The sequence below is a fragment of the Saccopteryx leptura genome, chromosome 3 (assembly GCF_036850995.1).
Source record: "Saccopteryx leptura isolate mSacLep1 chromosome 3, mSacLep1_pri_phased_curated, whole genome shotgun sequence".
In the NCBI taxonomy this organism is placed as follows: domain Eukaryota; kingdom Metazoa; phylum Chordata; class Mammalia; order Chiroptera; family Emballonuridae; genus Saccopteryx; species Saccopteryx leptura.
Genome location: NC_089505.1, coordinates 284,156,814 through 284,182,786, shown reverse-complemented (window position 1 = coordinate 284,182,786; position 25,973 = coordinate 284,156,814). Strand labels below are relative to the sequence as shown.

At 37.8% G+C, this 25,973-nt stretch overlaps 1 protein-coding gene across 1 annotated transcript in view; it reads right to left on the bottom strand.

Moving 5' to 3' along the window:
• MEMO1 (mediator of cell motility 1) overlaps positions 1-25,973 on the bottom strand; it is a 152,109-nt gene that overhangs the window by 77,470 nt on the left and 48,666 nt on the right. The window contains 1 exon segment of the mRNA XM_066378583.1: positions 8,682-8,763. Coding sequence (XP_066234680.1) covers positions 8,682-8,763 — 82 coding nt within the window.

Below are 25,973 nucleotides of genomic sequence, written 5' to 3'. Positions count from 1 at the left end.
GCATCTTTTCATATATCTGTTGGCCATCTGTATCTCTTCCTGGGAGAAGTGTCTGTTCATGTCCTCTTCCCATTTTTTTATTGGATTGTTTGTTTGTTTGTTGTTGAGTTTTATGAGTTCTTTGTGTATTTTGGATATTAGGCCCTTATCTGAGCTGTTGTTTGAAAATATCATTTCCCATTTAGTTGGCTGTCTGTTTATTTTGATATCAGTTTCTCTTGCTGAGCAAAAACTTTTTATTCTGATGTAGTCCCATTCATTTATCTTTGCCTTCACTTCTCTTGCCATTGGAGTCAAGTTCATAAAATGTTCTTTAAAACCCAGGTCCATGATTTTAGTACCTATGTCTTCTTCTATGTACTTTATTGTTTCAGGTCTTATATTTAGGTCTTTGATCCATTTTGAATTAATTTTAGTACACGGGGACAAGCTGTAGTCGAGTTTCATTCTTTTGCATGTGGCTTTCCAGTTTTCCCAACACCATTTGTTGAAGAGACTTTCTTTTCTCCATTGTGTGTTGTTAGCCCCTTTATCAAAGATTATTTGACCATATATATGTGGTTTTATTTCTGGGCTTTCTATTCTGTTCCACTGGTCTGAGTGTCTATTTTTCTGCCAATACCATGCTGTTTTGATTATCATGGCCCTATAATATAGTTTAAAGTCAGGTATTGTAATGCCCCCAGCTTCATTCTTTTTCCTTAGGATTGTTTTGGCTATTCGGGGTTTTTTATAGTTCCATATAAATCTGATGATTTTTTGTTCCATTTCTTTAAAAAATCTCATAGGAATTTTGATGGGAATTGCATTAAATTTGTATATTGCTTTGGGTAATATGGCCATTTTGATTATATTTATTCTTCTTATCCAAGAACAAGGAATATTTTTCCATCTCATTGTATCTTTTTCGATTTCCCTTAACAATGCTTTGTAATTTTCATTATAAAGGTCCTTTACATTCTTTGTTATGTTTATTCCTAGGTATTTTATTTTTTTTGTTGCAATCGTGAAGGGGATTATTTTTTTGAGTTCGTTTTCTAATATTTCATTGTTGGCATATAGAAAGGCTATGGACTTTTGTATGTTAATTTTGTATCCTGCGACCTTACTGTATTGGTTTATTGTTTCTAATAATCTTTTTGTGGAGTCCTTCGGGTTTTCGATGTATAGGATCATATCATCAGCAAAAAGTGATACTTTTACTTCTTCTTTTCCGATATGGATGCCTTTTATTTCTTTGTCTTGTCTGATTGCTCTGGCCAGAACTTCTAGCACCACGTTAAATAAGAGTGGAGAGAGTGGACAACCCTGTCTTGTTCCTGATTTAAGGTAGAAAGTCCTCAGTTTTATGCCGTTTAATATGATGTTGGCTGATGGTTTATCATATATGGCCTTTATCACGTTGAGATATTTTCCTTCTATACCCATTTTGTTGAGAGTCTTAAACATAAAATTGTGTTGTATTTTATCAAAAGCCTTTTCTGCATCTATTGATAAGATCATGTGGTTTTTGTTCTTTGTTTTGTTGATATGGTGTATTACGTTAACCGTTTTGCATATGTTGAACCATCCTTGAGATTCTGGGATGAATCCCACTTGATCATGATGTATTATTTTTTTAATATGTTGTTGTATTCGGTTTGCCAGTATTTTGTTTAGTATTTTAGCATCTGTATTCATTAGAGATATTGGTCTGTAGTTTTCTTTCTTTGTGCCATCCTTGCCAGGTTTTGGTATGAGGGTTATGTTGGCCTCATAAAATGTGTTTGGAAGTATTGCTTCTTCTTCAATTTTTTGGAAGACTTTGAGTAGAATAGGAACCAAGTCTTCTTTGAATGTTTGATAGAATTCACTAGTATAACCGTCTGGGCCTGGACTTTTATTTTTGGAGAGGTTTTTAATAGTTTTTTTCTATTTCCTCCCTGCTGATTGGTCTGTTTAGGCTTTCTGCTTCTTCATGACTCAGTCTAGGAAGGTTGTATTGTTCTAGGAATTTATCCATTTCTTCTAGATTGTTGTATTTGGTGGCATATAATTTTTCATAGTATTCTACAATAATTCTTTGTATATCTATGATGTCTGTGGTGATCTCTCCTCTTTCATTTTGGATTTTATTTATTTGAGTCCTGTGCCTTTTTTCCTTGGTGAGTCTTGCCAAGGGTTTGTCAATTTTGTTGATCTTTTCAAAGAACCAGCTCCTTGTTTTATTGATTTTTTCTATAGTTTTTCTCTTCTCTATTTCATTTATTTCTGCTCTGATTTTTATTATCTCCTTTCTTCAGCTGGTTTTGGGTTGTCTTTGTTCTTCTTTTTCTAGTTCCTTAAGGTGTGAAGTTAAGTGGTTTACTTCGGCTCTCTCTTGTTTGTTCATATAGGCCTGAAGTGATATGAACTGTCCTCTTATTACTGCTTTTGCTGCATCCCAGAGATTCTGATATGTCGTATTTTCATTTTCATTTGTCTGTATATATCTTTTGATCTCTGCGCTTATTTCTTCTTTGACCCATTCATTTTTTAGAAGTATGTTGTTTAGTTTCCACATTTTTGTGGGTTTTTCCCCCTCTTTTTTGCAGTTGAATTCTAGTTTCAAGGCTTTATGATCAGAAAATATGCTTGGTACAATTTCAATTTTTCTAAATTTGCTGATATTGTCTTTGTGGCCCAACATATGGTCAATTCTTGAGAATGTTCCATGTACACTAGAGAAAAATGTATACTCTGTCGCTTTGGGATGAAGTGTCCTGTAGATGTCTATCATATCCAGGTGTTCTAGTATTTCGTTTAAGGCCACTATATCTTTATTGATTCTCTGTTTGGATGACCGATCTAGAGCCGTCAGCGGTATATTGAGGTCTCCAAGTATGATTGTATTTTTGTTAGTTTTTGTTTTAAGGTCAATAAGTAGCTGTCTTATATATTTTGGTGCTCCTTGGTTTGGTGCATATATATTAAGGATTGTTATGTCTTCTTGATTCAACTTCCCCTTAATCATTATGAAATGACCATTTTTGTCTGAGTACTTTTTCTGTCTTGTAGTCAGCATTATTAGATATGAGTATTGCTACACCTGCTTTTTTTTGGGTGTTGTTTGCTTGGAGTATTGTTTTCCAGCCTTTCACTTTGAATTTGTTTTTATCCTTGTTGCTTAGATGTGTTTCTTGTAGGCAGCATATAGTTGGATTTTCTTTTTTAATCCATTCTGCTACTCTGTGTCTTTTTATTGGTAAGTTTAATCCATTTACATTTAGTGTAGTTATTGACACTTGTGGGTTCCCTACTGCCATTTTATAAATTGCTTTCTGTTAGTTTTGTATCTTGTTTGATTCTTTTTTGTTTTTCTTTCATTTGTTTTTGTTTGTTTGTGTTCCATACTTCTTTCCTCTGTTGCTACCTTTTTTAAGTCAAGTGTTTTTGTGGTGGTTTTTTCAAGGGTGGTTACCATTAAGTAATGAAAAGGGTACCTACCATATTCATTGTAGTACCCTATCTTATGAGTATTTCTGCACTTCATCGTCCTTTGCTACTGTTAATCTCCATCCTCTCCCCCCTTTTTTTCCTTTGTTGTCACAGTTTAAGTTTGGTTTTATTGTGTTCTTGGTGGAGCTGTTACTTGTGGTGTTGTTTTCTTTTGTTCTTTGAATCTGGTTGGAAAACCCCCTTTAGTATTTCCTGGAGTGGGGGCTTTCTGCTGATAAATTCTCTCATCTTTTCTGTATTTGTGAATGTTTTTATATCTCCTTCGTACTTGAAGGATAGCTTTGATGGGTATAGTATTCCTGGCTGAAAGTTCCTCTCTTTCAGGGCTTTAAATATTGGGGTCCACTCTCTTCTAGCTTGTAGAGTTTCTGCTGAGAAATCTGATGATAATCTAATACGCCTTCCTTTATATGTTGTACTCTTCTTTTCCCTGGCTGTCTTGAGAATTTTTTCTTTGTCATTGGTTTGTGTCATCTTTATTATGATGTGCCTTGGAGTGGGTTTGTTGGGGTTAAGAAAACTCGGTGTTCTGTTTGCTTCTTGAATTTGAGGCTTTAGTTCTTTCCACAGGCTTGGGAAGTTCTCATCTATTATTTGTTTGAGTATATTCTCCATTCCATTTTCTTTCTCTTCTCCCTCTGATATACCTATTATTCTTATGTTATTCTTCCTGATGGAGTCATACAATTCCTGTAGGGCTTTCTCATTTTTTATTATTTTTAAGTCTCTTTCTTCTTCTCTCTGTTGTGCCTCAAGTTGTTTGTCTTCTATTTCACTAATCCTATCTTCAATCTGGGCTGTTCTGTTAGCTAAGCTTGTTACCTCGTTTTTCAGCTCGTGAATTGAGTTTTTCATTTCTGTTTGATTTGTTTTTATAGTTTCAATTTCCTTGGTAATATATTCTTTGTGTTCATTGAGTTGTTTTCTGATCTCCCTAAATTGCCTTTCTGTGTTTTCTTGTATATCTCTGAGTATTTTTAAGATTTCTATTTTAAATTCTCTGTCATTTAGCTCCAAGGCTTCCAATATGTTAAGTCTTTTCTCCATAGATTTTTCCACATCTATTTGTGTTACCTCTCTTTCTTTTGTATCCATAATATTTGATTTCCTCTTTCTTATTGGCATCTGAGGGTGGTCTTGTTGATAGCACACAGGCACACTCCCTCCACGGCTTGAATGAACGTCCCTGCGGTAGCTTCCTCTACACCCTCCTTTCTCAGATTCAAGTGATAACAGTCCTTTCGCTTTCAGTTTGTGTGGAACTCCGGAATGCTCCGAGGATAAATTTTTCTGTTTCTAGTTGATAAATTTGTTGTGATTTTGGGGAGATCTGTCGGACGCGCTGCTCACGGCGCCATTTCCGTGACGTCACTCGATAGACTTGTTTTGAAATAATGTAGAAATCTTAAAATTTTAAGTTTTCTACTTACTATATAAGCATATTCTTACAAAAAACCTCCATGCCTATATATCAATAAAATATTTGTTGTTACTTTTCTACCTCAAAAAAAAAAAAGGAACTGCAAAGGAAAACAATTACTTCTAAAAACCATATAATAAGATACATGGCTGTAATTATCTACATATGCATTAACATAAAAAGTCAGTATATAACAAAAACATACACACCAAAGCCAAAACTGTTTTCAAATATCTATTTTAAAACTTATGGTAACCTGGAAATCTTTTACAAATCAATATATCTGTAACATAGACTCAAACATTTCATTTCCCAGCCACTGCCAATGATTTCAATTTTTAACTACAAGAAAGAAACAAATCTAGCTACTTTTTCATGAATAACTAATTTCAACTTAATTATATGTTGATTCACCTCAGTTCCCACATTTAGAACAAGTTTTAACTAGGAAGGAAGCATACCATACTAGTCAAGCACCAGCAAACTAATGAGCAAGACAATACAACCTATCTCATGATACAGATCCACTGTTTCTCAACCAATCAAGATTCTCACTTATACAAACTTCCCCTCTTACCCCTGTAGCAATTTTTCTTTCTCTGCTGGGTCATTTCATCAGCATTGTAACACTTTACTATCTTCCACCTTGAATAAAAATTCTCTTCTGACACCATACTCCCACTGTCTTGTTTCCTTAATTTACAGCAAAATTCCTCAAAAAAACGATCTATACTCACAATATTCATTTCACTCTGATTCCTACTCTGAACCCACACCAATCATGCATTTATCCCTACCACTCCAAAGAAACTGTTCTTATCGAGGTAACCAGTAATGGCCACACTGCAAAATCCAATGACGAATTCTTGGTCCTTATTTTATTTGCCCAATTGGCAGAATTTGACACCACTGATCCTTTTCTCTTCCCTGACATATTTTTCATCTTTTGCTTCCTAGAGACACCACTCACCCTTGGTTTTCCTTCTTGCTCGCAGGTCCTCCTTCAGTATCTCTTTTGCAAATGCTCATCTTCATCCTGCCCTCTAAATAAAGCTGGCTTGCCTAAGGGGGCTTAGTCCTTGAACCTCTTCTCTATATTTTATTTCCTAGGTAATTATAGCCTGTGATATCTACACCAAGACAGCCTAGCCCTTCTTCCCTGTACTACAGATTCATGTATCTAGCTGCCCATTTGAAACCTTCACTTGGATAACTAATAGGCATCTCATCATTAACATGATCAGTCAAATCCTAGAGCCTACATACACACTTGTACACCCACCTCCACCGGTTTGCTCCTTATCAGAGTAAAAGCAATTCCATCTTTCCATTTTCACAGGCTTGACTCTTCTATTTTATTGGTTCTTACCTTCAAAATTTATCCAGAAATAAACTGCTTCTCATCACCTTCACCACCAGCCTTAATCAAAGCCACTGTGTCATCTCTATTCTGTACTAGTGTAATAAGCCTCCTAAATTGGACACCCTGCTCCCACAAAACAGAACATCCATACAGCAGGCAAGAGGAATCCTTTTCAAACCTAAGTCAGATCATGTCACTTTTCCACTCAAACTTCTCATGATTTGCCATTTCACTTGATATAAAAACCAAAGTTTTGGCCCTGGCCGGTTGGCTCAGCGGTAGAGCGTCAGCCTAGCGTGCGGAGGACCCGGGTTCGATTCCCGGCCAGGGCACACAGGAGAAGCACCCATTTGCTTCTCCACCCCTCCGCCGCACTTTCCTCTCTGTCTCTCTCTTCCCCTCCCGCAGCCAAGGCTCCATTGGAACAAAGATGGCCCGGGCGCTGGGGATGGCTCTGTGGCCTTTGCCTCAGGCGCTAGAGTGGCTCTGGTCGCAACATGGCGACGCCCAGGATGGGCAGAGCATCGCCCCCTGGTGGGCAGAGCGTCGCCCCATGGTGGGCATGCCGGGTGGATCCCGGTCGGGCGCATGCAGGAGTCTGTCTGACTGTCTCTCCCTGTTTCCAGCTTCAGAAAAATGAAAAAAAAAAAAAAAAACAAACAAAAAAAAAAAAAAAACCAAAGTTTTGGCCTGACCTGTAGTGGTGCAGTGGATCAAGCACCGACCTGGAACGCTGAGGTTGGCGGTTCAAAACCTTAGGCTTGCCTGGTCAAGGCACATATGGGAGTTGATGCTTCCTGCTCCTCCCCCCTTCTCTCTCTCTCTCTCCTCTAAAATAAATAAATAAAAATAATAAAAAAATGTAAAAAAAAAACCCAAAGTTTTTAAGCTAGCCTACAAAGCCTCTCCTTGGAGTGGCCCCTGCTGCCTATTTCATCCCTTACTCTTTGGCTCACACACGCCACTGCAGCTACACCGGCTTCCTTGCTTTTTCCCAAACACACTAAGAATACCCTGGAGCCTTTGTGCTTGCTGTTCCCCATCCTAAACCCTCCATTCCTGGGTATCTGCATAACTTCTTTCTCATATCATTTAGGCTCAAATGTTACCTTATCAGGGAGACCTATTCTTACTATCCTATATAAACTAGCAAGTCCCTACCCATGTTGTTACTCTCAATCCTCTTATCTGCTTTATTTTTCTTCTTAGCACTCATCAGCACCTGACACAGAATATAATTAATTGTTTACTGTCTGTCTTCGCTGGGTACTAAAATACAAGCTATGAGAGAAGTGATTTTGATTTATTCAAAGAACATCACAAAGAAGAGGACCTGGCATTTAGCCTGGTACATATTTGCTGAATGACTAAATAAATAATTGCAAGTCATTATGCTGAAAGTTTTATACAGATTAGCTCATTTAATCATCAAAAAACTATGTGGAGGTACTATTATTATTCCAATTATACTAATGAGACAAAGGCACAAGAGATTAAATAACTTGTATGTCACAAAGCTTGTAAGTGGTACAGTCTCCTGTGTCTAATTTAAAACATACAATGGAGTACTTAACAAAATGTTTGGCACATAGAACACCTAACATTTATGGAATACTTATTACATGCCAAACATTAATGAAGGTAGGCTCTTTATGTGTAGTTATCATTTAATTCTCATATTGTTTAATAAATGGTTGCTTTTATAATTTTCACTAGTATTTATCAGGGTACCAACCTTGACTCAATAGAAGTCATAAAAGATGCTGTTGTGAGAAGAAACTCCACAAACTCCAACTTTTACTCTTCTCAGAAAAATGTTAACATGTGCTTAAAAAACAATGTGTTTTGAATATTAGCACTGGAAACCAAATTAAAATTAACTGAATTCATATCATAAACAGACACATCATGAACTACATATTTTCTATCTTTCAGTTCTAAAAATCCCTCTAACATCCAAAGACAAAAAATTCAGATTTTCATTGCAAAATATATCTAACCCACCAGCAAAATTCCAGTTGCTACTCCATATTGCACCATATTATGGTTAATGCATATTTTTCATTATAAATTAAAAATTATCTGATTAAAGTAGGTCTTTTTAATGTTTTAAATAGAATTTATTAAATTATAGAAATTATTACTGAAATCACCAAGTTTACCTAATGTAAACACCCTCTGCTTTAAAAGTTTTATTACCAAAAGTAAATTTGAAATTACTGCATCTGAGAAAATAAAGTAGACAATTTCCTTTATCCTTGAGTTAAAGTGAAAGCCACTGGATACATGAAATTTACTGAATATAATTTTGCCAGCTCAAAATATCATTTGGGTTTTGATTTATAGCTCAACCTACAGATAACTCATTCTTTATTAACAATTAACATATGAAATATCTGGGTAAAGTCCCTTAAAACTTACGGTGCAATAATGGCTCTAGCAGGTCTTTTTGTAGACTGCACTTGTGAAAGCCAACCTTCTAGCTGTGCATTCAGCTGCGGTCCTATAAAAAGAGAAAGAGGGAAACTGGAGTCAGCAAAGAAATGTACTGTAGATAACATACATGACACAAAACCCTCATTGAACCTATCTGGGTCTAAAATAGCTTAATGGGCAGTGTTTGGGATGTTAATGTTTGAAAATTAATCAATTACTCGCAGTCTCTAGAAAGCAATATGGTAGGCTGATTAAACTAAACTTGCTTTTATCCATTTGCTTATTTACTTACAAGTCTTCATTCCAGAACAATAATACAACCCTACAATTTGATGGGGTAGTGAAACAAAATCAAGTAAGAAACAGAAACCTGTTAGTATATGGAGAAAAAAATTATTGAGTGAATATTCTTTAGAGTACCAAAACCTGATTAAATCACTAAAATCACACACATGCAGTGATCACTCCCATATTCAATAACCTTTTCTTCTCACCACGCCAGCCCCCCCATGACTGGATCAATAATCAGTAACTACACTACCTCCACAATCTCAATTTCAAGCATCCTACTCTCTTCACTTCCTATCTTTCCAGTTCACTCCTAGAAGTCTGTTGATTCAAAGACTCTGCTCTTACAACTGTGCCAGTCTCTTATACTAACTTGTCCCTTTTTACTAGATCATTACCATTAGCATCCAAATATGAGATACTAGCACATTGTTTTCCCCTCATTTCCCACCATCTATCATGCCCTCTGTACTTCTCACCCAGCCTGAAACTCACTCGTTCCCTTGCCCTACTTCTGTGCTCCTTTCCTTCTCCACAGTCAAATCATAGAACCAACTTTCCACTTAACACAGTACCTCCACCTGAACTGCTGAATGGGACTGAAGAGAAACACAACCATATGAACTTCAAAATTATATCCATACATTTCAGCAGACCATTATCTTTAAAATAGAGAATTATCTCATGTTACTTCTGCTTTTACCTTAAACCTTCATCCCCTTCTCACTCTAAGCAGATGACCACATTTTCATCTTGCCAAGGAAAAACAAGTAGCTGTGGGTGGCCAACCGTCCTGATTTGCCTAGGGCTTTTCCAGAGTTAGCACTGAAAATCCTAAATCATGAGAAACCTCAGTCCCAAACAAACCTGAACATTAGTCACCCCAAGTTGAGAAGAGACCTACTACTTCTTCCCACCATTTATTCTGCTTTCCTACCTGTTTCAACAAACTGTCCTTGCTGCTATCAAAAGCCAAACAAATTAATTCTGCACTGGGTCCCACTGTTTTTCTTACTTAAGGAGTCTGCTCCTATAAACTGTCCCAGCCTCCTGCACTAGCTTGTTCTTTTTACTAAACCACTACCATCAGTGTGCAAATATACAATACTAGTAAATTGATTTCCCCCAACTACCACTCCATTTCTCTGGACCCTTTTTCTCTCTTTTTAAACTTTTACTCATAAAATATTAAAACATTACAAATATCTAGATAATAACAACAAAAACCCGTGGATCCACTACCCAAATAAATTAAATCTTAACAGTCTATCTTATTTACTTAAGAAATGAAACATTATGTGTGTATCATACATTGTTTTTGTTCCTTTTTATTGCTGAGTACTAACCCACTGTATGGTTATACTACAATTTGTTTATTCCTTTAACTGTTGATGGTCAATTACACTGTTTCTAGTTTATAGCTGCTACAAATAAACTTGCTATTAACATTCATATACAAAAAAAAAGAAATAAAACAAAGACAATTGAATGCCTTGCTGATACCATTTGTATACTTCCCTTCTGAGAGAACCACTTTGATTTTAATGTTCATCACTGCATTAGACTTTAATTAATATATATATCCATAAATATGTGTATTATTTTGTTCTGCATGTTTTAAATATTATATAAATATACTGTATATGTTCTTCTGCAACTTGCTCCAGTCACTTACTTTTTAAAAATTCATGTTGATATACATAACACTAATTCACTCATTCTTGATGCTATAGAGTGTTGTAATGTATGAATAGACCCAAATTTATTCATCCTCCTGTTCGCAGACATTTTAGCTGTTTCCATTGTTTCACTGTTAATAGACAATATTACAAGTCTCTTATGAACACGTGTTAAAAGTTTCTGTGGGGCCTGACCTGTGGTGGCACAGTGGATAAAGCATCAACCTGGAAATGCTGAGGTCGCCGGTTCGAAACCCTGGGCTTGCCTGGTCAAGGCACATATGGGAGTTGATGCTTCCAGCTCCTCCCCCTTCTCTCCCTCTGTCTCTCCCTCTCCTCTCTAAAATGAATAAATAAAAAATTTTAAAAAAATAAAAAATAAAAATAAAAATAAAAATAAAAAGTTTCTGTGGGATTTATTTAGAAGTACTGGACCACAGGGCACACACGCCTTCACTCCTATTACAGTACTGCTAAATTGCCTAGTAGGGCTGCCAGATCAATTTACGCATCAGCATAAGAACAAAGAAAAGTAAGTTTAATTCTCCCTGTTAAAAATAAAAGAGAAACCCAATATGTACTTTTCTTAGAGCATTTTCTTTAGAAGACTTATGATTGTACCTTCTTTCTCTGTGCCTTTGAAATGTATATAAATCTTTTTTTTTTTTTACAGAGTCAGAGGGAGGGACAGATAGGGACAGACAGACAGGAAGAGAGAGAGATGAGAAGCATCAATTCTTCATTGCGGCATCTTAGTTGTTCGTTGATTGCTTGTTCATTGATTGCTTGTTCATTGATTGCTTTCTCTTATGTGCCTTGACATGGGGGGGGGGGGGGGGGGGGGGGGACTATAGCAGAGTGAGTGACCCCTTGCTCAAGCCAGTGACCCTGCACTCAAGCTGGTGAGCCTGCGCTCAAGCCAGATGAATCCATGCTCAAGCCAGCGACATCAGGGTTTCAAACCTGGGTCCTCTGGGTCCCAGTCTGACACTCTATCCACTATGCCACTGCCTGGTCAGGCTGAAATGTATACAAATCTTTCAAAAAGGTAAATGAGCTTCTAACTAGCAAATCAGGACTGTCCTTCTCAAGGACCTGGTAGCCATCTCTCTGAAATGTGATCATCAAGGAAGACAGTTGCCTCTTTCTGCCAGTTTCTGTGGAAGGGCAGGAGCGTAATATGAGCAGACCCACCTAGCCACACAAGGCAATTTCAAAATTACCACCTGTCATAAAAATGTTCATTGTTCCTTTGGATAAAGCCAATTAGCTAAAGACAATATACCCCAATTACCAAGTGAATTTAGGATAAACTATGCATGACAAATGTTGCCTTCAAGTCTTCTTACTTGAGCACTATTTTAGTTTTTATCTGGAGAGGATGTAGGTAGTCAGTTTTATCCACCTAACTACATAAAAGGATGAGCTCTCTTTAGGTTTTTGCAATCCCTTAGCAGATTACCTGTGATACGTATCACAATCTAGATTAACGCTTATTTAAAACTAAAATTTTCTTTCTCTTTTACCCTTGAAGGGAGGTTTTCTGAGATGAAAGGGAGTTTTCATTTAAATTATATTTTTACCACATCACAATCATAAAAAATTCCCATTTCCAATGATATGTTGTAGAATTGGGCACGTGAAACCTGTATCATTTTGTTAACCAGTGTCACCCCAATAAATTCAATAAAAAGGAAAAAAAGTCCCATATCCCTATATCTTTATCAATATTACTCTCAGAATTTTTAATTTTGCCAATTTGATGGGTAAGACATGGTATCCCTTTGTTTCTTCTAATTTGCATTTTCCAAATATCCACTAAGATTAATTGTGTACTGATTTGGAAATCCTTCTGTATATATTTAGGACTATACTCATAAACAAGTCAAGTTTATGACAGCTCATCTATAAATTGCAAAAGTATCAAACAATGTAGTATTTTTATAAAACTTTATGAACAATTACCAAAAACCTCATATGAAACAATCTCATTATTAACTCAAGAAAAAATAGTAAACTAAATATTTAGCTACCTAATTAATTTAATCTTAATTTAAAATAAGTATTGTTCTAAATATTTTCATATTACAGGATGTCTGCAAAACAGAAATTTAAAAAAAATATATAAGAGCAAAGAAATATCTCCAATTCAGACACCATACTGCCGCCAACTTCAATGATTTTAAGTACTAAATCAAGTTTCTTATAAAGTCCTTCTGGCAAAGAACCAATTTCTACAGAAGGGTCTGATGGTTAAAATCAAATTCCAATCTATTTATTATATACAGTTGCTTAATTATTAATCTATAAAATGTCAAGCAAAACAATGAAATTGAGTTCAGCCACAGAGGCTGATTATTTGGCAATATGGGTATCATTAATACATAAAGACAATGGAGAACATGTGCTTTGTTTTTCAAAAACCATTGGATTTGAAAGCACACTAATGAAAGATGAAAGTTTCACACACCAGGACAAGCTAACAGGAAAAACATATTTGATTAGGAGAGGAATTCCAGTGTTGTTCAAATTATTCCACATATAAAAGGTTAAGAATGACCAACTGCAACATTTTTTACCATTCTTTTTCAAGTGGTTACCTGTGTATTAGCACAGTTTCATAGGACTGGTTAAGGCAAAATAACAAAAGACAAAGCAGAAACAAAATATTATAATATAAACCCAAACAAAAGTAGGCTGTCAGCATCTAATATTTTGTTATTAACCATTCTGTGAAATCTGTTCAGACCAAACTAAGAAATAAACTGACCTGTGGTAGAAAAACATGCAAACAGTATGCTAGATTTCTTATAACAGTGGCTCATAAATCTCAGAATTTCACAGGCCAATAAAATTTCAAAAGAAATTTAGAACACCAATACAGGGTGGCCAATACTTTATTTTAACAAAATGGACATTTAAAACATATTAGCCATCTATCTATGATCACCATGAATTTATAAAATATAACACCAAAAAGTAAAAAGGGCACAATTTTTTTAAAAAAATTTATTGATTTTAGCTATAGAGGAAGAGGGAGAGAGAGAGAGACAGAGACAGAGACAGGAACATCAATCACCATCTGGCCTTAAGCATAAAAGAGCACAATTTTTAAGATAATCTCAATCCCTTAAACTGAATAAATCAACCTTATTTCGTTGACTTGAAGATATCAATATATAAAGGTATACCATCACTTTATGAATCACTAAAAAACAAAATAAAAAAATAAACATACAAAAAGAAACACTTCCCAATTAAGCTAAGACATATGGTTTCTTATCACTTAGAATTTTTTACTTTATATTTTTTAGAAAAGCTCTTTTAAACTTATTTAGATATAATTTTTCATATAACACTCTTGTACTTATATAAAAAATACAAAAGAAATGCAAGGTATTCTTTTTTTATAAATTTTTATTTTAAATGGGGTGATATCAATAAATCAGGGTACATATATTCAAAGAAAACATTTCCAGGTTATCTTGTCATTTAGTTCTGTTGCATATCCATCACCCAAAGAGAGATTGTCCTCCGTCACCCTCTATCCAGTTTTCTTTGTACCCCTCCCCCTCCCCCTCTCTCTCCTCCCCTCCCCCCACCCCCCATAACCACCCCATGCCTGTCCATGACTCTTAGTCTCGTTTTTTATGTCCCACCAATGTATGGAATCCTGCAGTTCTTGTTTTTTTCTGATTCACTTATTTCACTCTGCATAATGTTATCAAGATTCCACCATTCTGCTGTAAGTGATTCGATGTCATCATTTCTTCTAGCTGAATAGTATACCATGGTGTATATGTGCCCCATCTTCTTTATCCAGTCTTCTATTTTTTTTTACAGTGATTAAAAGCCTTTAAGCCAACTCTTGGCCAATACAGCAAGAATCCATAAAAGGGTAGTGTCCTTAACATGTTCCCCAAGTCCAAGTTGGCCCCATCACCATGCCAAATTCCTGAAAAATGCAACCCAACCATAGTTCAGTCTGTTAGGAACTGTCACAGGGAGCAGGAGTCCAGGAAAAGTCCACATCCAGGAAAAGTCCTCATGGCACTGGAATTGTTGTCACCATTCTATACTTTGCAGTTCATGTCCAAGTCCCAATGACCGCTGCTGCTAGCAGGTAAAGATTCAGGTAGACTGGAAAATGCAAGGTATTCTTAAAATTTTCTTCGAAGTCCTTTAAACTCAAGAGTCATCAGTAATCCTTGTTTTTCCATAATATCACCCTCTGTATCATTTAAAGAATTAGTGATGCAATATTGTCTTTGAAACACTGGTTCAAGCACCTGACACACACTGTCCAAGTCTTGACGCCACACATTTCTTGATCTTACCAAAAGGTATCTCCAGAAGATTTAATTAATAGGTTTCCAAAGATAATCCAGAGTTGGTCATCTCTTCCATAAATGGCATGTTAATTGAAACCTCAGTGGGTTGCAGTTGTCTAGTCAAAGCCACAGAATTAATAACTGAGTTCACAGACATGTAAGCAGTGACAACTATTTCACAAACTAACAAAGATTTTTAAGCCCTGGCCGATTTGCTCGGACTGGCATGTGGAAGTCCTAGGTTCAATTCCTGGTCAGGGCACACAGGAGAAGCGCCCATCTGCTTCTCCACCCTTCCCCCTCTCCTTTCTCTCTATCTCTCTCTTCCCTCCCACAGCCAAGGCTCCATTGGAGCAAAGTTGGCCCAGATGCTGAGGATGATTCCATGGTCTCTGTCTCAGGCACTAGAATGACTCCAGTTGAAACGGAGCAATGCCCACCCCCTAGTTGGCATGCCGGGTGTATCCTGGTCGGGCGCATGCAAGAGTCTCTCTCTGCCTCCCTGCTTCTCACCCTAAAACACATTTTATTGCTATGCTGTTTACAAAACTTACTATCTTATTTTAGATACATCTCAAGGGATGCTGTTTGTTTTTATTTATCTATGATAGGGCTCCTCACACAGAAAGTTAAATGCCTTTGGGAACACAGGAACACAAAAATTGTCAAACTGAATCTGATCCAAAATCCATCTAGAGCAATACTGCATCAAACCAAAAACTCTTGCTGTAAAGAATACTGACTGTTTTCAATATAAACCTCAAAGGTTAGGCCAAATCCAAATATCTTGGATTTCTTACTATCCACTAATAAATTTAAACATTGAAAGAATTTATTTATATTTTTAGCTGAACTCTGTGGTTCAGAATACGATTCATAGGGACAATGAACTATCCAAATGAACACTCTTTAGTGTATACCAACCAACTCACAGTTGGACAACTGGAAATCATTTACCACTTTCCTGCTCATTCATATACAGTTTCTCAAAATTTTCTCTCCTCTTTCTCTCTTTCGCTGAAAAGAAACAAAACAAAACAAAAACACTCACAATCCTAAAGGTATTTTATATGTTCCTGCAATTAAATCTTTTTAACTAATGGGGTATAATTCTTTCTCCTATAATAGTCAAAAAGCAGTCTATACGTTAGGCTAGGTAGGTAGTTAGACATGAGCTGGGACAGGCAAAGGAGGGGGAAGGGATGAACTACCCCCATGCCTTCCAGGTATGCAGGATCTACCTCACCACACCCAGACTAACGGTCTCCAGTTCCCTGATAAAGACAGAGAAATGAGAAGCTAAAAAGAAAAAAAAAAAAACAGCCTGACCAGGCGGTGGTGCAGTGGATAGAGCATTGGATTGGGATGCGGAAGGACCCAGGTTCAAGACCCTGAGGTTGCCAGCTTGAGTGCAGGCTCATCTGGTTTGAGCAAAAGCTCACTGGCTTGAGCCCAAGGTCGCTGGCTTGAGCAAGGGGTTACTCAATCTGCTGAAGGCCCGCAGTCAAGGCATATACGAGAAAGCAATCAATGAACAACTAAGGTGTTGCAACACGCAACGAAAAACTAATGATTGGCCCTGGCCAGTTGGCTCAGTGGTAGAGCGTCGGCCTGGCATGCAGGAGTCCTGGGTTCGATTCCCGGCCAGGGCACACAGGAGAAGCGCCCATCTGCTTCTCCACCCCTCCCCTTCTCCTTCCTCTCTGTCTCTCTCTTCCCCTCCCGCAGCCAAGGCTCCATTAGAGCAAAGATGGCCCAGGCACTGAGGATGGCTCTGTGGCCTCTGCCTCAGGCGCTAGGATGGCTCTGGATGCAACAGAGCTACGCCCCAGAGGGGCAAAGCATCGCCCCCTGGTGGGCATGCCGGGTGGATCCCGGTCAGGCGCATGCGGGAGTCTGACTGCCTCCCCGTTTCCAGCTTCGGAAAAATGAAGAAAAAAAAACAAGAAAAAAAAACAACTACTAATGATTGATGCTTCTCATCTCTCCATTCCTGTCTGTCCCTGTCTATCCCTCTTTCTCTCTCTTTCTGTCTCTGTAAAAAAAATCAAGAATGGGAAAGTCTAGGAAGTAAAGCCCATAAAGAGCTAAATTCTGTAACTAATCAGGGCACACACTCTCGTGAGTGAGTTGCCCACTCAGGTCTTCCTAAGTGTATTCCTGAACGGCTATAAACTCTTGCTTTGCTTGCTATACTGTGTCTCTTGATTGAATTATTTTTCTTTTCACCAGTAACATACAGACCAGAATCTCCTGTTGTGTTTATTTAAGAGAGAGATATCCTTATCTCACCCCAGGGCTATGTCATCATGATCTCTGGGGATAGCTACCAGAAGTTTTTAACAAGCTCTAACAAGCTCTCCAAGTGACTGAGAAACATATTAAAATGTGAGGCCCACAGTCCTAAAGGAGTTTATGGACACATTCTAGGTGAATGAATGAATATATATGAATGAATGCAGCAAACAGATTCCTGACTGGTTTATAACTGATATTTTTCATTACAATAAATAAATCAGCCTGGCCTATAATGGCACTGTGGATAGAGTGTCGACTTGGAATGCTGAGGTCACCGGTTCAAAGTCCTGGGCTTGCTCAATCCAAGGCACATATGACAGGCAATCAATGAAAAACTAAAGTGAAGCAGTTATGAGTTGATACTTCTTGCTTCCCCTGCCCCTTTCTCCTTGCTCTGTAAAATCAATAAATAAAGTCTTTTAAAAATAAATAAATAAATCATAATCTATAGGTTATATAAATGCATGGGTTTTTACATCCAAACTATATACTTTGAAGCCGTAAGTGATCCAATGTATTTAAAATTTACTTGTTTATTTTTTTAAAGGTTTTATTTACTGATTTTAGAAGGAGGAGAGACAGAGAAAAGTGGTGGAGAGGAATGGGAAGCATAAACTCATAGTTGCTTCTTGTATGTGCCTTGACTAGGCAAGCCTAGGGTTTCAAAATGGCAACCTCAGCATTCCAGGTCGACGCTTTATCCACTGCGACACCACAGGTCAGTCTCTTCAATCCTAATGACAAAGGAAAATGAACTCAGATTCATAAAAACTAAGTGGTACACATACTTACTCTCTTTCAGTCCAAAAATTTTTAAGAATGTAACAGACGAACAATACAACATCCATAGTCATCTCAAAACTCCCATGTCCTATTTGTAACTTAGACTGAAGCGTCTAGAAGATACATGTTTATCCTTTAACACAGAGTCAAGTACTTTAGAGAAGGAAATATAAACCTGGATCATAAAAGATAACCACCTGAAGTGGTCAAATGCCTAAAGTTGGGTCCAAAATACTTCTTTAATATCTAACCAGGCATCATTATTTTCTTCCCATTGCAGCTAGCATGGTTTTATTTTCCCTTTGGGTTACAATCAGCCAGTTGACACTAGTGAATATGCATAAGTTAGTATCAAATTCAAAACATAATCTGTGAAAGGAAAAAAAAAAACAATCTGTGAAAAAAATAAAACAAGTCTGCCTTATTGGAAAAAATCAACACTAGAATAACACTTCCCACACAAGGTAACACTTCTCAGGCAACTGCTAAAAAGTAAAATTTTTTTAAGAAAAAAGGAAAAGTTACAATTTTCATTTTTCATATATTTTTACCACAAAAAAAACATGCAGACATTACCAAATTCTCAACCTATCCTGTATAATACAGATTTTCTTCTCTAAGAGTTTTCACTTATAGAATTTGATAAGAAAAAGTAGATCAGGTCCAGTAGACTGTACCAGATGAAACATAATAAGACCTTATTAATAGCTTTCTCTATAATTTTCCAATGAACAAAATATAAGTTTCAATAGTTTGTGTTTTTCAGGTTTGTTTTGTTTTGTCTTTGGTCTATCAAGGACTTCAGTTAGTCCTCACTCTAACTTCTCCAGCAATCATTTACCACATAATCTGGAAAAGTTAAATTGTTTGTTGAAGTAATTAACTATAATCTAATGCAATTAACTAAAATCTAATACAATTTTTGTTTGTTGCTTTGTTGTGGCATGTTTGAGGCCTGCTCCTGTCTTTCATTAGGCATTGGCACTGCATGTGCCAGCTCATCCATCTAAAGAATTATGTTTCTGATTTTGCAACCATAAAATGCAAACAAAAAGAATCACAGCAAGTTCTTCCTTGATAACTAGCCAAGAAAACACGCCTAATGCAGACTGAAAGATGGATATGCCAGGCATGAAATATGCAAAAAAGAAAAAGTAGTCAGGCATTACAATCATCAACATAAAAGACTTTCCAAGGAGTTCTGAGATTGATGCTTTAAGGGAAAAACTAAGTTTGGACAGTTAACACAGAAACTGAGCTATATGTATGCACCCACTCTGCCAAACCCTTTCCATATTCCTGTGCACTGTTGAAGAATATTTGAGTTTACTTATTCCCAGAAGATCACACCAGAAAAGGTTTGAGAGCCAAAGCTATGCTTAGGCATTAGCACTTTTAAGAAACTTTAGACAATTGTCACTGATACCTTTTCTGGAACTATAGCAGCCACAAAACTTCTATTAAAGATATAAAAACTCTCTCCTAAACCCATCTACACTTAGGTCAATTTGAGAAATGACAGGAAGATAGATAACCACTCAAAACAACCTTAATTCTATAAGCCAGCATTTCGCAAATTATGTTAAGCCAAATTAGAATAGAACTTTGTTCCTGAATAAATGGGAGGGGAGTAAATGAGAGTCAATGATGACTAAACTTGGGGGCTAGAAGAATTATAAGTAGTATCAGTAACAACGATGGAATTAAAAAGACGATGAAGTCTGTTTTAAGATGACTTTCAGCACTGGCCAGTTGGCTCAGTGGTAGAGCATCAGCCCGGCGTGTAGATGTCCTGGGTTCGATTCCTGGCCAGGGAACACAGGAGAAGCATTCATCTGCTTCTCCACCTTTCCCCCTCTTACTTTTCTCTCTTTCTCTCTGTCTTTCTCTTCCCCTCCTACAGACAAGGCTCCACTGGAGCAAAGTTGGCCCAGGTGCTGAGGATGGCTCTATGTCTCCATGGCCTCTGCTCAGGCACTAGAAAGGCTCCAGTGGCAACAAAGCAATGCTCCAGATGAGTAGAGCATCGCCCCCTAGTGGGTATGCTGGGTGGATCTCAGTTGGGCACATGTGGGAGTCTGTCTCTTGTCTCCCCACTTCTCACTTCAGAACATACAAAAAAAATAACGAAGACTTTCACTTGCACACTAAAAGCTATAGGAGACAATAAATCAACCAAAGATGTGCAGCTGGTAAAGAGTAAGAGCCTTAATTGGAGAAAAAGGAAAAAAGGAAAGAAAAAGAAAAGATCAAAGACAGAAACATAGGGCCCTGGCCAGTTGGCTCAATGGTAGAGCGTCGGCCTGGCTTGTGGAAGTCCCGGGTTCAATTCCTGGTCAGAGCACACAGAAGAAGCACCCATCTGCTTCTCCACCTTGCCCCTTCTCCTTTCTCTCTATCTCTCTCTTACCCTTCAACAGCCAAGACTCCACTGGAGCAAAAGTTGGCCCGGGCACTGAGGGTGGCTCTATGGCCTCCACCTCAGGTACTAGAATGGCTGTTGCAATGGAGCAATGCCCCAGATGGGCAGAGCATCGCCCCCTAGTGGGCCTGCTGGGTGGATTCTGGTTGGACGCATGCAGTAGTCTGTCTCTCGTCTCTGTTTCCCACTTTGGAAAAATACAAAAATAATAATAATAATAAAAGACAGAAACATAGATGTCAGAGTCATTTAATTAAGATGGTTAAAGAAAAGATAATGGATAAGAACTGTGTGTACAGACTGATGATGGCATAAATGTTAAAAATTTGAGTATTAGGATACAGACACTTGGCATACCAGTAACAAGTTGAGCCAATGAGGGAGAAAAGAGGTGAAGCACAAAAGAAAGAGGGAAAATATAGTACAAGGAAGGCAGAGATGAGATCTTAAAGAAGACTTAACAGAACCTGCAATGAATGAGAACAAAGAAAATGCCAATCAATATACAGGGGTGGGCAATAGGAGGTTAAATTACCAGTCATCAGGAAGCCGGCTGGCCACAACTAAAGCCCAGGTGTGAGGTCGGTCTTGCCCGGCTGGGGAGGAGGGGACATGCAAAAGTGGTCAAGCCTAGCTGCTGCCGCCTACAATCTAGCCTGCAGGGGAAGGGCAGGAGCACTGGAAGGGGCAGAGACCCGTCTTTGAGCAAGGGCGCAGGAGCGCAGTCTTGCCCCTTCAGCAGGACCCAGGCTTGTAGCCTGACGCAGGAGCCAGCTCCTCCCATTGGAGTGGAGAGAAAGCCCAGAACAGGTGGAGTCCCGCGACTGAGCATGGGCACGCAGCCCCGCCCAGAGGTGGAGCCAAGGCTTGCAGCCATGCCACAAGCGGGCTACTCCTGCAGGGGCGGGGGAAAGCCCAAAATCAGACGGAGTCCAGCAGCTAAGCAAAGGTGCTCACCCGTGCCCTCAGGGCCGAGCATAACCACACCTGCAGGAGTGGGGTGAAGGTAGAGGCCACCCAGGCTACGAGACTTGTACACCTGAGCACGTGATCACAGCCATGCCCATGAAGGAGAGGCGGAAATCACAACAACAGCCCCAGTAGGCTGGCACCAGCAACGCCCATACCAGAACCCCTAGGCAACAGCAGCAGAGGGGGTGGTGGGGCGGCAGACAGACCACACCTAAGGAACACAGAGGCCATACCCAGTGGACTCCAGTAGCCAAAACCTTCTTTTACAAAGACAAAATAAGAAGGCAGAGAAATGCAACACAAATGAATCAAGACAAATCCCCAGAAAAGAACCTGAATGACTCAGATATAACCAAATTACCAGATGCAGAGTTTAAAATAACAATTGTTAGGATGCTCAAAGATCTTAGAACAACAACAGATGGTCATTATGAACACCTAAATAAAGAGATAGCAAATATAAAAAAGGACATTGAAATAATAAAAAAGAATCAGTCAGAAATGACAAATACAATATCAGAAATGAAGAAAACAATGGAAGGAATTAAAAGCAGGATTGATGAAACTGAGAATCAAATCAGCAAGTTAGAGGACAAGATAAATGAAGGCACGGAAGCAGAGCAGAAAAAAGAAAAGAGACTCAAAAAGTCTGAGGAAACTCTAAGAGAGCTCTTTGACAATATGAAGAGAAATAACATCAGCATCATAAAGATTCCTGAAGAAGAAGAGAAAGAACAAGGGACAGAGACTTTGTTCAAACATATCATAGCTGAAAACTTCCCTAAATTAAGGCAGAAAAACGTCTCACAAGTTCAAGCACAGAGAACGCCATTAAAGAGAAACCCAAAGATATCTAAACCAAGACACATTATAATTAAAACACCAAAGCTAAGTGATAAAGAGAAAATATTAAAAGCTGCTAGAGAAAAAAAGGCTATCACCTACAAACGAGCCCCCATAAGGATGACTTCCGACTTCTCAACAGAAACACTTGAGGCCAGAAGGGAACAAAAAGAAATATTCAAAGTAATGCAGAACAAGAGCATACAACCAAGACTACTTTATCCAGCAAGGCTATCGTTTAAAATTGAAGGAGAAATAAAAAGCTTTCCAGAAAAAAAAAAAAAAAAAAAAAAAACTCAAGGAATTCACTATCAACCAAACCAATGCTGCAAGAAATGCTAAGGGGTCTGTTGTAAACAGATCAAAGGGGGAAAAGAATATAGCAAAAGAGGAATACAGTTTTAAAGAATAAAATGGCAATGAACAACTACATATCAATAATAACCTTAAATGTAAATGGTTACATGATCTGATCAAAAGACATAGGGTAGCTGCGTAGATAATAAAACAGGACTCACACATATGCTTTCTACAAGAGACACACTTTAAACAAAAGATAAACACAGACTGAAGATAAAAGGATGGAAAAAAATTTTCACGCAAATGGAAATGAAAAAAAAGCTGGGGTAGCAATACTTATAAATGGACTTTAAAACAAAGGCTATATAGGCCCTGGCCGATGGGCTCAGTGGTAGGGCGTCGGCCTGGCGTGCAGGAGTCCCAGGTTCGATTCCTGGCCAGGGCACACAGGAGAAGCGCTCATCTGTTTCTCCACCCCTCCCCCTCTCCTTTCTCTCTGTCTCTCTCTTCCTCTCCCGCAGCCAAGGCTCCATTGGAGCAGAGTTGGCCGGGCCCTGAGGATGGTTCTATGGCCTCTGCCTCAGGCACTAGAGTGGTTCTGCTTACAATGGAGCAACGCCCCAGATGGGCAGAGCATTGCCCCCTGGTGGGCATGCCGGGTGGATCCCGGTCGGGCACATGCGGGAGTCTGTCTGACTGCCTCCCCGTTTCCAACTTCAGAAAAATAAAAAATTAAAAAAAGGCTATATAGTAAGAGATAGAGAAGGTCACTACATAATGATAAAGGGAACAATCCAACAGGAAGATATAACCGTTATAAATATCTACTACCTAATATAGGAGCACCTAAATATATAAAGCAGACTTTGATGGATTTAAAGGGCAAGATCAACAGCAATACTATAATAGTAGGGGATTTCAATATCCCACTAACATCACTAGATAGATCCTCAAGAAAGAAAATTAACAAAGAAACAGCAGACTTAAAGGACACACTAGATCAACTCGACTTAATAGATATCTTCAGAACCTTTCACCCTAAAGCAGCAGAATATACATTCTTTTCAAGTGATCATGGTACATTCTCTAGGATAGACCACATACATGTTAGGGCACAAAAGTGGTCTCAACAAATTTAAGATTGAAATCATATCGAGCACTTTCTCTGATCACAATGGCATGAAACTAGAAATCAACCACAACAGAAAAACTGAAAACTACTCAAACACTTGGAAACTATATAGCATGTTATTAAATAACAAATGGGTTAACAATGAGATCAAAGAAGAAATTTTAAAAATCCTAGAAATGAACAATAATGAGCATACATCAACTCAAAATTTATGGGACACAGCAAAATCAGTTTTGAGAGGGAAGTTCATAGCATTACAGGCATACCTTAAGAAGCTAGAAAAAGATCAAATAAACAACTTGACCCTGCATCTAAAAGAACTAGAAAAAGAACAGCAAGTAAAGCCCAGAGGTAGTAGAAGGAAGGAAATAATAAAGATCAGAGCAGAAATAAATGACACAGAGGCTAAAGAAACAATACAGAGGATCAATGAAACCAGGAGCTGGTTCTTTGAAAAGGTAAACAAGATCGATGAACCTTTAACCAGACTCACCAAAAAAAAAGAGAGAGGACTCAAATAAATACAATTAGAAATGAGAATGGAGAAATAACAACTGACACAACAGAAATACAAAATATTGTACGAAAATACTATGAAGAACTGTATGCCAAAAAACTAGACAACCTAGATGAAATGGACAAATTTCTTGAAAATATAATCTTCCAAAAATTACTCTGGAAGAATCAAAAAACCTAAACAGACCAATTACAACAAATGAGATCGAAACAGTTATCAAAAACCTCCCCAAAAAGAAAAGTCCTGGGCCTGATGGCTTTACAAGTGAATTCTACCAAATATTCAAAGAAGAACTAACTGCTATCCTTCTCAAGCTATTTCAAAAAATTCAAGAGGAAGGAAGACTTCCAAGTTCCTTTGATGAGGTGATCATAATTCTGATTCCAAAACTGGGCAAAGACAACACAAAGAAAGAAAATTATAGGCCAATATCCCTGATGAATTTAGATGCTAAAATCCTCAACAAAATATTAGCAAACCTAATCCAGCAATAAATATATGAAAAAAATCATACACCATGATCAAGTGGGATTTATTCTTGGGAGGCAAGGCTGGTACAATATTTGCCAATCAATCAATGTGATTCATCACATAAACAAAAGGAAGGAGAAAAACCACATGATAATTTCAATAGATGCAGAAAAAGCATTTGATAAAATCCAGCACCCGTTCATGATCAAAACTCTCAGCAAAGTGGGAATACAGGGAACATACCTCAACATGATAAAAGCCATCTATGACAAACCCACAGCCAACACCATACTCAATGTGCAAAAGTTAAAAGCAATCCCCTTACGATCAGGAACAAGGCAGGGGTGCCCCCTTTCACCACTCTTATTCAACATAGTTCTGGAAGTCCTAGCCACAGCAATCAGACAAGAAAAAGAAATAAAAGGCATCCAAATTGGAAAAGAAGAAGTAAAACTATCATTATTTGCAGATGATATGATATTGTATATAGAAAACCTAAAGTCTCAGTCAAAAAACTGGTCCTGATATATGAATTCAGCAAGGTGGCAGGATATGAAATTAATACTCAGAAATCAGAGGCATTTTTATATACTATCAATGAACTATCAGAAAGAGAAATTAAGGAAGCAATCCCCTTTACCATTGCAACCAAAAAAATAAAGTACCTAGGAATAAATTTAACCAGGGAGATTAAATACTTGTACTCAGAATATTATAAAACATTGATAAAAGAAATCAGGGAAGATACAAACAAGTGGAGGCATATGCCGTGCTCATGGTTAGGAAGAATAAACATCATTAAAATGTCTATATTACCCAAAGCAATTTATAAATTCAATGCAACACCGATTAAAATACCAATGACTTACTTCAAAGATATAGAACACATATTCCAAAAATTTATATGGAACCACAAGAGAACATGAATAGCCTCAGCAATCTTGAAAGGAAGAATAAAGTGGGAGGTATCACACTTCCGGATATCAAGTTATACTACAAGGCCACTGTACTCAAAACAGCCTGGTATTGGCATAAGAACAGGCATATAGGTCAATGGAACAGAACAGAGAACCCAGAAATAAACCCACGCTTTATGGAGAACTGATATTTGACAATGGAGGTAAGAGCATACAATGGAGTAAAGACAGCCTCTTCAACAAATGGTGTTAGGAAAATTGGACAGCTACCTGCAAAAAATGAAACTAGACCACCAACTTACACCATTCACAAAAAAAAAACTC